This window comes from Rhinopithecus roxellana, chromosome 12 (genome assembly GCF_007565055.1).
Source record: "Rhinopithecus roxellana isolate Shanxi Qingling chromosome 12, ASM756505v1, whole genome shotgun sequence".
Taxonomy (NCBI): domain Eukaryota; kingdom Metazoa; phylum Chordata; class Mammalia; order Primates; family Cercopithecidae; genus Rhinopithecus; species Rhinopithecus roxellana.
The window spans coordinates 86,844,435-86,857,161 of record NC_044560.1 but is presented as its reverse complement, the minus strand read 5'-3'; the positions used below and the strand labels follow the sequence as shown (position 1 = coordinate 86,857,161).

The 12,727-nt window shown below is 41.7% G+C and overlaps 1 protein-coding gene across 1 annotated transcript in view; it reads right to left on the bottom strand.

Moving 5' to 3' along the window:
• Nucleotides 1–12,727, bottom strand: part of AGO4 (argonaute RISC component 4) — a 54,486-nt gene that overhangs the window by 26,088 nt on the left and 15,671 nt on the right. Inside the window, 10 exon segments of the mRNA XM_030942632.1 lie at nucleotides 361–545; nucleotides 1,934–2,067; nucleotides 2,323–2,451; nucleotides 2,577–2,696; nucleotides 2,930–3,077; nucleotides 6,892–6,979; nucleotides 7,981–8,115; nucleotides 8,218–8,354; nucleotides 8,540–8,721; nucleotides 11,531–11,651. Of these exon segments, the coding sequence (XP_030798492.1) occupies nucleotides 361–545; nucleotides 1,934–2,067; nucleotides 2,323–2,451; nucleotides 2,577–2,696; nucleotides 2,930–3,077; nucleotides 6,892–6,979; nucleotides 7,981–8,115; nucleotides 8,218–8,354; nucleotides 8,540–8,721; nucleotides 11,531–11,635 (1,363 nt within the window). The 5' untranslated portion in view covers nucleotides 11,636–11,651.

The window sequence follows — 12,727 nt, the reverse complement described above, 5'->3', positions numbered from 1 at the left end:
ACTATGGTAGTATCACACTACATTCTCAACCCCCATCCCCACTGCTCCCACGCAAGTTGGGTAAGGCCATATGGCTGGTTGTGGCCAAGGAGTTGCAGAGAGAAAAAAGAATGTGTGGCCAGCAACACTCCAATTAGCAGCTGCTCTGCCAAGCTGGGTCCCCAAGTGGAGATGACATGATGACACAGAGCAGAGGCGGCAGTCTACCTTCAGTGGACACATAACAGGAGCAAGAAACAAATCTTTGTTGTTGTGAACCAGAGAGTTTGAGGTTTGTGACTGCAGCATAACCTAGTTTATCCTAACTGTTGTATCTACTGCTTGAAATCATCCCTCATTCAGCATTAAAAGGGTCCATACCATATACTGGTGTCTTTCCAGGTAGGATAACTACTATTAGCTGTAGGCCCACATAAGTCATTTTCAGATGTTTAAACATAGGCTCCACACTGTCTGCACCTTGTGCATACTTGCAGAAACATGGCTGACCCTGGATGGGCATTCCTGCATCCTTAGAGATTTTACGCAGTTGGTCAGTGAAACTCCTGTTAAAATAGAACCAGTAGCACAGTTTTTTCGTTTCAGAGAACATTTCTAGCATTCATTTTCCTCTGAAATACTTCCTTCAGTTTTGTAAATTCTTAGCCAAATTTAGAAATGAACAAATAAATAAAAATCTTTAACTAGTTGCCAAAAATGGACTGGCAATTGCAATTAAACTTGTGATTTAACTTGCAATTAAACAGAAAAGAATCTGTATTACTAAGCTATCAGATTATCAATTGAAATTTTTAAATAATTATGCCCAGCTGAACTAGAATAGCACTGCTGTTCAAATATCTTTTAAACATTCAAATCAATAATTGTGGAGTGAAGAAAAGCAGGGTCAGAATTTCAGGTAACATGCATTTTGGTAAGCCTGGTACAGAAATAGCTGGGTAAGCCTGTGCTCAACTGAGAACACAGAAACATGCTGTTACAAAATCAGTGTATTTAGGACTACATTCAAACTTGGAACAGATTTGGTTCAATAAAAATGTCAAAAGAAATTATCACTTAAAAAAAGCGAAAATCACTTTGAAGTTTTAAATTTTAGATTTAAGAAGTTACTTCAATCTATGTATAAAGCTTTCAGAATATTCCTTTGGTGCATTTGCCAATATTTTGTAGAATTCCTTTCTTTCACTCTAGTTCCCTTTTCTTAAATTTTTTTCACTCTTCTTTTTTTTTTTGAGATGGAGTCTTGCTCTGTCTCCAGGCTGGAGTGCAGTGGCGAGATCTCCAACCTCTGCCTCCTGGATTCAAGCGATTCCCCTGCCTCAGCCTCCCCAGTAGCTGGGACTACAGGCACACACCACCATGCCTGGCTAATTTTTTGTATTTTAGTAGAGACGGGGTTTCACCACGTTGGCCAGGATGGTCTTGATCTCCTGACCTCATGATCTGCCCACCTCGGCCTCCCAAAGTGCTGGGATCACAGGTGTGAGCCACTGCGCCTGGCCACTAACTACTACTTTTATATAGATAGCTGCATCTGTAAGATGTGAACCTACTCTTACCTAGAGACCTTGTGATAAAACAAGCTCATTAGTAAATTTTAATGATTAAAACTAAGGTAGTTTTTAATTTTAGCTGAAAATATACAATTGATACCAAAGGAAGCTTCAATAAGAACTCAAGAATTTGCCAACCAACATTGCCTCCGCCTTGTTACTCACAAATTTTTGCTCTACATGTAAGGAAGCTGAGTCAGATTCTTAATGTAATTCCCAAGTTTGCAAATTACTATAATACAAGGTCTTTTTCGTACAGCCAGATGGTGTCACTATGGGAGTCAGGGATTTAGTGCCAGTGTACACAGCACATTCACATAAAGACAGTATTTTCATATCTGGAAGGGATATTACTAAGCTGAAAATATGAAGATACTCACTTTAGTAAATCTTCCCTACATTGTTTCTGAGGTGCAAAACAAGCAACTGCCCAAACTTTAATTTCAATGCCAGCATAAAACTGCTTTCCTCGCATGTCCCAGACACCCTGGTTGGGTGTGGCTACTGTTTTATTCTTTGAAAAAAAAAAAAAAGAAGAAGAAGAAGAAGAAGAAGAAACAAAAGAAAAGAGAAAAGACATTACAATCTAAGGCCATTTTACTGTTGATGAGTGAATAAACAAAATTCTATTAGGTATGAGCCAGAATACAAAAGGCAATAATGAATAAAACTATGGGTAAATTTAGTAGTGGCAGAGTAGAAAAACCTTGGATGATTCTCTTTTTGACTGGTTGTGGAAGAAGCTTGCTGAATAAAATAAAAAGCTTACCCGGCCTCCGTATTGCAGCATTGGTGCTGGAAGTACCCTGCCTGTGAGCTCTGTCATTTCATTGTGGACAACAATACCAAATTCTTTAAGGTATGGATCAGGTCCACCCACCATACTGTTGCTCTTCACCTAAAGAACAGGAAAGCCTGCATATATAAAAACCAGAGAGTAACTGTGTCCCAGGAGGAGTTTTCTATTCTTTTGTTTCTTGTTATCTCAAAGCTAGCTCATCTTGAAGACCATGCCTTACTGACCAGTCTACTGATCTCTTCCTGTCTGTCAGGAGCAGATCTTGCTGTAGCTTTGATCATTGTGGAAGTCTGATTGTCTGTGAGCTTCTTGATACATCGCTGTCCTGCCACTATATTACAGACCTGCCAAGAGACAGAGATTGGTTTGTGTAAAGGGTTCTACATCTTAAACCTTTGCCAAACCGTATCTTACGTCCTCCATTTCCAAAAAAATTAAAATTTGGTTATATAGTGAAATCATTTGCCAAAAATATTTTAGAAATTAACACTAAATTTCACCACTAGTTTAGAACTCTACTTAAAAATATATACTCATTCAAGAGATCAGCAAATTGGCAAAAGAAAATTTAACTTACCTCAAGTGGCAGGTATGTATGTTTTTGTTCTTGTCCCACTTGGAGACAGGGAAGATGAGGGTATTTCAGCTGCAGACTATACTTTTGCTTAAAATATTGAGCTACTGTACATTCCATAGCTTGACCGTTTTCTAGCTGCAAAGGAAAACTATAGGAGAGAATGTCTTTTTTAGAATATTTCTTTCAGTTCTTTCTTTTCTTCTATTTTCTTTTTCTTTCTCTATTTTTGTTTGTTTGTTTGTTTGTTTGTTTTTTGAGTTTTTTTTTTTTTTTGAGACAGAGTCTTACTCTGTCGCCCAGGCTGGAGTGCATGGCATGATCTCAGCTTACTGCAACCTCCACCTCCCGGGTTCAATGGATTCTCACGCCTCATCTTCCCAAGCAGCTGGGATTACAGGCGTGTGCCACCATGCCCAGCTAATTTTTGTATTTTTAGTAGAGATGGGGTTTCACCACATTGTCCAGGCTGGTCTCGAACTCCTGACCTCAAGTGGTCCACCCACCTCGGCCTCCCAAAGTGCTGGGATTACAGGCGTGAGCCACTGTGCCCAGCCAAATTCTTTCTTTTCTAAACAATAAACAAACAAAGCCCACTAATAATTCCTACCTTCATCAGTCACTTAAAAAACAAAGGTCAATCTTTTTTTTATTTTGAGACAGAGACTCCCTCTGTTGTCCAGGCTGGAGTGCAGTGGCACCATCTTGGTTCATTGGAATCTCCGCCTCCCAGGTTCAAGCGGTTCTCCTGCCTCAGCCTCCCGAGTAGCTGGGATTACAGGCGTCTGCCACCGCGCCTGCCACCATGCTCAGCTAATTTCTGTATTTTTAGTAGAGACAGGGTTTCACCATGTTGGCCAGGCTGGTTTTGAACTCCTGACCTCTAGTGATCTGCCTGCCTTGGCCTCCCAGAATGCTGGGATTTAGCGGCATGAGTCACCATGCCCAGCCCGTTAATCTTGCTTTCTTAACTGCCACAGCCTTACAAAGTAATGGTGCAGTAAGGGTCATCTATGTGATATTTAAATATATGAGTTATAATCTTTCAGCAAAGATTACATACGTCTATAGGTCTAATTATTCTGACAGGGTTATGTGAAATAATTAAATAATGAAAAGAACAAAATGCTACAATTCTCAACAGTGACTTCATAAGGTTTTGGCAACTTCTTTTTTCTGAGAAAGAAGTCAATGGTATAATATAAATAACACATGAAATGCCACTTTACTACTCTTAAGAAATTCATGTAGTGTGTACATGAGGTCATACTGAAGAATTTATTCAAATCAGACTGAAATAATATACTTTATTTATCCAGAAGCCACCTGAAAATTTCAACTATCTAGACAAAGCTCTCTGGGTGATTTTGATATGCACTAAAGTTTGAAAATTAAGAATCATGAATCTAAAACAAAGTCAGACTAGAATATAAGCAAAAAAAAGTGTGTGGGGGGGGCTCTGAGTAACCAAAATAATGTAAATGTAGTAAAGTGTATACTGTATATTTAACTCTTTATTTAGAAGAGCCAATATTTATGTTTATGTCAGACATGATCCTGATTACAAGAATAAGATACAGATATAATTTTTAAAGCACTTTCACATATAGGGTCTCACAGGCACAGTTTTCAGTAGATTAGAAGTGTTGGGTGATGGGCCGGGCACAGTGGCTCATACCTCTAATCCCGGCACTTTGGGAGGCCAAGGCGGGTGGATTGCCTGAGGTCAGGAGTTCAAGACCAGCCTGGCCAACATAGAGAAACCCCGTCTCTACCAAAAATACAAAAAATTAGCTGGGCTGGTGGCAGGTGCCTGTAATCCCAGCTACTCGGGAGGCTGAGGCAGGAGAATCACTTGAATCCAGGAGGCAGAGGTTGCAGAGAGCAGAGATTGCGACACTGCACTCCAACCTGGGCAACAAGAGCAAAACTCCATCTCAAAAAAAAAAAAAAAAAAAGCCAAAAAAAACCAAGAAGTGTTGGGTGATTAGGAAAATGAGATTGGGGAAATGGGCCGGGCGCGGTGGCTCAAGCCTGTAATCCCAGCACTTTGGGAGGCCGAGATGGGCGGATCACGAGGTCAGGAGATCAAGACCATCCTGGCTAACACGGTGAAACCCCGTCTCTACTAAAAAATACAAAAAACTAGCCGGGCGAGGTGGCGGGCGCTTGTAGTCCTAGCTACTTGGGAGGCTGAGGCAGGAGAATGGCGTAAACCCGGGAGGCGGAGCTTGCAGTGAGCCAGGATCGGGCCACTGCACTCCAGCCTGGGTGACAGAGCGAGACTCCGTCTCAAAAAAAAAAAAAAAAAAAGAGATTGGGGAAATGGAAAGGAGTATGCTGCTGCAAGATGCCATAGACACCAACAGCTATAAGAAGTGACAGCTACCTACAAAGGGAGGGAGAGAAATCCACACAAAACACAAAGCAATAGATGTCTTCTCCCAGTCTGGCAACAAAGCGGGACCCCATTCCTATTAAAAATACAAAAATTAACCAGGTGTGGTGGCACGTGCCTGTAGTCCCAGATACTCAGGAGGCTGAGGTAGGAGGATTGTTTGAGCCCAGGAAGTTGTGGCTGCAGTGGGCCATGATGGTGCCAAGCACTATATATATACGTGTGTGTGTATTTTTTTTAGAAGATACTTACATATATATAAAATGTCTTCTCATATATTTTATTTATATATATATATGTCTTCTCCTGACCGCCTTATATGATATCTAGGCCTTAATAGATCTTTTGGGCCATGTATTAAGAATTACAACAGTAGGCTGGGTATGCTGGTTCACACCTGTAGTACCAGCACTTTGGGAGGCCAAGACAGGCAAACCATTTGAGCCCAGGAATTCAAGACCAGACTGGGCAACATAGCGAAACCCCACCTCTACAAAAAAAATTAGGTGAGTGTGGTGGTGCACGCCTGTAATCCCACTACTTGGAAGTCTGAGGTGGGAGGTTCACTTGAGCCTAGGAGGCGACAGAGTGAGATCCTGTCTTCAAAAGAAAAAAAAAAAAAAAAAAAAAAAAGCATGACAATAATATAATAAAAAAAGCTTATAATGACTCTGCATCATTAAATAAAAACATAGGTTAAATAAATGTTAATCTATGTTTAACATATTCTACTTAAGAGGTAAACTGAATTAAAGGCAAGGAATGTGTTTTATAAATATCTCTACCAAAAATATTCAGAAAATGTTTTAAAACTTGCGTGTTAAAAGCAAAGATTCTGGTGATCTTGAAAATTTCAGTATGAGAGAACCAATTTCTTTCTTTTTTTCTTTTGAGATGGAGTTTCACTCTGTCACCCAGGCTGGAGTGCAATGGTGTAATCTCGGCTCACTGCAAACTCCACCTCCCAGGTTCAAGCAATTCTCCTGCCCCAGCTTCCCAAGTAGCTGGGATTACAGGCACCTGCCACCAAGCCTGGCTAATTTTGTAGTTTTTAGCAGAGACGGGGTTTCACCATGTTGGCCAGGCTGGTCTTGAACTCCTGACCTCAGGTGATCTGCCTGGCTTGGCCTCCCAAAGTGCTGGGATAACAGGTGTGAGCCACCGCGCCCGGCCAAGATAACCAATTTCTTTTTTTTTTTTTCTGAGACACAGTCTCGCTCTGTTGCCCAGGCTGGAGTGCAGTGACATGACCTCGGCTCACTGTAACCTCTGCCTCCTCTCAGGTTCAAACAATTCTCTGCCTCAGCTTCCCGAGTATCTGGGATTACAGGTGCCTGCCACCACACCCGGCCAATTTTTTTTGTATTTTTAGTAGAGACGAGGGTTCACCATCTTGGCCAGGCTGGTCTTGAACTCCTGACCTTGTGATCCACCCACCTCAGCCTCTCAAAGTGCTGGGATTACAGGTGTGAGCCACTGCGCCCAGCCAATAAGCAATTTCTTAAACGATTACAGTAGCTCCGTTACTAAAAATGTAATTGTATTATTTTAGATATGGTTAACGTACGTTTGATGACTGGCTGGCCGTCTAGTCACATTACAAACTCGGTATTTTCGTTTCATCTGTCCACAGTGGGTCACCTCAACTTTGAGACCTGAAATTTTTTTTAAAAGGCAAAATAGTTAATTAAAATCATAGTGACAAAAACAGATTCAAATGTTGTCTTCAAAATGTCATGACATTGTACAGGATAAAAATTCCAAGAATATGGGGACAATTTCATCATTACAGGCAAAAAACCTGAGCTAAGCAGAATAAATTAGAACTCAGATGACCTAAGATGCTCAATCTACTTTAGTTTATTATTTCATCCAATAAATATTTATTAAGCATCAACTATGTTCTGACACTTACTTTCAGGTCTGGAAACAGCTTCGTGAAGTTTATGTTCTAGTGAGGGAAGCTAACTAATAACAAGTAAAGAAGAAAAGAAATTCCAGAAGGGTAATAAATGAATTTATGTTATTTTATTAAAATGGAAGTTTTTAAGTGGGTAAGGGTAGCATTTACTGAGTGCCTGATATGTGACAGGTACTATGCTAGAAAGCTTTATAAACCTAATTGCATTTAATTCTCACAACAACTCTACAAGGTATATATTATTATCTTTTTTTTTTTTTTTTTTTTTTTTTGAGACGGAGTCTCGCTTTGTCGCCCGGGCTGGAGTGTAGTGGCCGGATCTCAGCTCACTGCAAGCTCCGCCTCCCGGGCTTACGCCATTCTCCTGCCTCAGCCTCCCAAGTAGCTGGGACTACAGGTGCCCGCCATCTCGCCCGGCTAGTTTTTTGTATTTTTTAGTAGAGACAGGGTTTCACCGTGTTAGCCAGGATGGTCTCGATCTCCTGACCTCGTGATCCGCCCGTCTCAGCCTCCCAAAGTGCTGGGATTACAGGCTTGAGCCACCGCGCCCGGCTATTATCTTTACCTTAGAGATGAATACACTAAGGTTCACAGTGGTTAAGGAACTTGACCAAGGTCCCACTGATAGAACTGATTGGCCTGAGACCGAAGCCTAGGTCTGTGTGACTGCAGAGCACAGGCTCCTTGCAGCATGCTGAGCTGCTTCTCCAAGACTACATTAATGCAAACACTTACCTCTGATTTCTTTGGTAAACTTGACTCGCTGGGAGTCTGTTAGAGGTTTGGTCTGTTCATTGATGTTCTGAATGTCTAAAACCTCACACATGAACTCAATGATAGGCTGAGCCCGGTAGAAAGCAGTTGCAGATACTAACAAACAGAGAAGGATGCTTAACTTCAGGTAAAAAGGAAGGGCCAAAACAAACAAAAACCAGCCCAAAGAGTTACTGGATAAAGAGAGTTCCATCCTACCATCAATGTTGAGCATCATATTCCACATGGCAGGTCTCACAGACTGATGAAAACCAAACCAGACCTCCCTTCCCCCTCCCAGAGGGTGGTAGTAACCTTCAGGGGGTGAGAAAAAGGAACGGCCCACTGGGGTGTACCTGAAGAAACAAGAGTTTGCATGTGTCATATTAAACATGTGGAAGTTTCTTCATTTCACTCTCAACTCTGGGAGCTGAAATCAAATTTGAACTATGACTTATGCAGACATTTTTCAATGGCTCCAGTGCAACCTACCAAAAAAGTTTGACATTTGTAGGAAAATAATCCAAACCAAAGTACTAACCTCATGGAGGGAAGGTGTCTTGTGATAACATCAAGTGCTTGTACTGAGTCATCTGGGACTTCATTCAAGTGCCCAGCCAAAGCTTCTAAAAGCAACTGAAGGCTCACAACTGACACCCACTGAACAGACACTTTAAAGGTTTGGTCTTTACCCTCGCCTGGAAGAGTCACCTCCATATCAACCTAAGGAAAAAATACATGAATACAAACATAAATGTTTACAATGGCTGTGGGAAAGATCCCAAGAATAAGCAGTATGATATATGCATAAGGATATTTCTTTTAACATTTTTTATAATTGCATAACATTGGAAACAACTTAAGTGTCGATGAGAAGGGGAATAATTTATTTATCTATTTATTTTTTATTTATTTATTTTTTTTGAGACGGAGTCTCGCTCCGTCACCCAGGCTGGAGTGCAGTGGCCAGATCTCGCTCACTGCAAGCTCCGCCTCCTGGGTTTACGCCATTCTCCTGCCTCAGCCTCCTGAGTAGCTGGGACTACAGGCGCCCACCACCTCGCCAGGCTAGTTTTTTGTATTTTTTAGTAGAGACGGGGTTTCACCGTGTTAGCCAGGATGGTCTCGATCTCCTGACCTCGTGATCCGCCCGTCTCGGCCTCCCAAAGTGCTGGGATTACAGGCTTGAGCCACCGCACCCGGCCGGGAATAATTTAATATGTAACATTATACATTAGTGAAAAAACAAGGTAGATGTTACAACATGGATGAACCTTGAAAACATTATGCTAAATAAAACAAGCCAGGTACAAAAAGGCAAATATTTCATGATTCTATTTCTATGAAGTACATTGAATAGTCAAATTTAAAGAGACAGAAAGTAGAACAGTGGTTATCAGGGACCAGAGACAGTAGTGTATGGGGAATTATTATTTAATAGGTACAGAGTTTTTGTTTGGAATGATGAAAAAGTTCTGAAAATGGATAGTGATGATGGATGCACAACAATGTGAATGTACATAATGCAATTAAACTGTAACAAAATCGTAATTTTTTTTTGAGACAGGGTCTTGCTCTGTCATCCAAGCTGGAGTGTAGTGGTGCAATAATAACTAATTCTAGCCTCAAAGTCCTGGGCTCAAGGGATCCTCCCACATTAGCCTCCCTAGTAGCTGGAACTACAGGTGCACACCACCAGGCCTGGCTAACTAAAACAATTTTTTTTTTTTGTAGAGATGGGTCTCCCTGTGTTGCTCAGGCTGGTCTCAAACTACTGGCCTCAAGCAATCCTCCCACCTTGATCTCCCACAGCACTGGGATTTTTGGCTGGGTGAAGCACTACACCCAGCCAAAAATAGTAAATTTTATATTATATATTATTTTACAACAATAAAAAACTTAAATTTGAAAAATAAGGTAGATATAAATGTATAGAAATGGAAAGATCTTTCAGACATATTATTAAATGAAAAGCAAATCACAGAATGACATGCAAAACAGTAATAATACACATCAACATATGTATAAATAGCTAATATGCATAATATATCTGAAAAGATACATACCAAACTACTATAGTAGTTTCCTTTGAAAAGGAAAATGGAAGTGAGGGTGCAGCTAAGTCGGGGAGGCAGTAAATCACAGTATTTCTAGATTGTCTGGATAAGTTTATTATGAGCATATGTTCACACAGTACTTTTCTAATTTAAAAAAATAAACATTTAAAAAAGTATTGTGGCGGCCAGGCGCGGTGGCTCAAGCCTGTAATCCCAGCACTTTGGGAGGCCGAGACGGGCGGATCACGAGGTCATGAGATTGAGACCATCCTGGCTAACATGATGAAACCCCATCTCTACTAAAAAAAATACAAAAAACTAGCCGGATGTGGTGGCGGGCACCTGTAGTCCCAGCTACTCGGGAGGCTGAGGCAGGAGAATGGTGTGAACCTGGGAGGCGGAGCTTGCAGTGAGCTGAGATCTGGCCACTGCACTCCAGCCTGGGCGACAGAGTGAGACTCCATCTCAAAAAATAAATAAATAAATAAAAAAGTATTGTGCTATTATAATCTATTTTCATAAGTGAGTATTATATAGTTTTCTATAATTTACAAAACCCTGTTGTTCAGATTCAGGTAGTACTTTGTTAAAGCACATGGTTAATGTTAGAAATTATGTAAAGATGACACAATCCACCTAAATCCTAACGCTCATCTCATTTTCAATTATCAGTTAACTGAGACAAGAGAATATGGACAGAATAACCAATCTATCATCACTATAAAAAACAACTCTGGTCGGGTGCGGTGGCTCATGACTGTAATCCCAGCACTTTGGGAGGCTGAGACAGTGGATCACCTGGGGTCAGGAGTTCGAGACCAGCCTGGCCAACATATAGTGAAACCCCCATCTCTACTAATAAAGTACAAAAATGAGCTGGGCGTGCTGGCACACGCCTATAGTCCTAGCTACTTGGGAAGCTGAGGCAGGAGAATCACTTGAACCCAGGAGGTGGAAGTTGCAATGAGCCGAGATCGCGCCACTGCACTCCAGCCTGGGTGATAGAGCAAGGCTCCATCTCTCAAGGAAAAAAATAAAAGAAACATGAGCCAGGCATGGTGGCAAATGCCTGTAATCCCAGCTACTCAGAAGGCTGGGGCAGGAGAATCACACCTGGGAGGCAGAGGTTTCAGTGAGCAGAGACCAAACCACTGCACTCTAGCCTAGGCAACAGAGCGAGATCCCATCTCAAAAAAAAAAAAAAAATTCTAAGAATTGATGTGTTATTAGAGAAACTTTTCTTTCTGCTCACATACAGATTTTTTAAAATTGATAAATGACAGTTGTACATACTTTTGGGGTACATGTGGTATTTTGATATCTGTATGCAATGTGTAATAATGAAATCAGGGTAATTATGGTATCATCACCTCAAACATTCATCTTTTTTGTGGGTGTTGGGAAGAAAAGGAAACATTTTTGTCATGTATAATTACTACTAAATGAATTAAGTATTTCTTGCTTTTAACACTTACCCTATCCCGTCCGATTGGTAGTGGATGTGCTGTGTACATGTTTCTTTTGCCATCATACCCAGGCTGCCGATCACCAAATATTTGCATCTTGAAGTGCCGCACCATTGTATCTACTACCTCCCTTCACAGTAATGGAGATAATGGCAATTAGCTTTCAGAAATGGTGCACAGTAAGAAAAGCATCATCATACCTTAATCATTTAAATTTGGTTCAGTATTACTTGGAAAAAGTAAGAGTGAAGGTTACAATTGATTCGAGTACTTTAAAAAACAGTTAACTAAAGAAAGGTAGCAACAAGTGAAGAAAAAGGCCGGGCACGGTGGCTCAAGCCTGTAATCCCAGCACTTTGGGAGGCCGAGACGGGCGGATCACGAGGTCAGGAGATCGAGACCATCCTGGCTAACACGGTGAAACCCCGTCTCTACTAAAAAATACAAAAAACTAGCCGGGCGACGAGGCGGGCGCCTGTAGTCCCAGCTACTCGGGAGGCTGAGACAGGAGAATGGCGTGAACCCGGGAGGCGGAGCTTGCAGTGAGCTGAGATCCAGCCACTGCACTCCAGCCTGGGCGACAGAGCGAGACTCCGTCTCAAAAAAAAAAAAAAAAAACAAGTGAAGAAAAACAACTATAAGATGATATCAGAAGTGGGGAATAAAAGGAAAGCGAGAATAACATTTATAGTATCCTCTCAACCTCCTCTTTCCAAAATCCTCTCCTATGATAAACACAGCCTTATAAGAATAACCTGGCTGGGGCCGGGCGCGGTGGCTCATGCCTGTAATCCCAGCAGTTTGGGAGGCCGAGGCGGGTGGATCACGAGGTCAGGAGATCGAGAGCAGCCTGGCTAACACGGTGAAACCCTGTCTCTACTAAAAATACAAAAAATTAGCCGGGCGTGGTGGCAGGTGCCTGTAGTCCTAGCTACTCAGGAGGCTGAGGCAGGAGAATGGTGTGAACCCAGGAGGCGGAGCTTGCAGTGAGCTGAGATTGCACCACTGCACTCCAGCCTGGGTGACAGAGCAAGACTCCATCTCAAAGAAAAAAAAAAAGGTGTAATCCCAGCACTTTGGGAGGCTGAGGTGGATGGATCATTTGAGGTCAGGAGTTTGAGACCAGCCTGACCAACACGGTGAAATCCTGTCTCCACCAAAAATACAAAAATCAGCTGGGCATGGTGGGTGCCTATAATCCCAGCT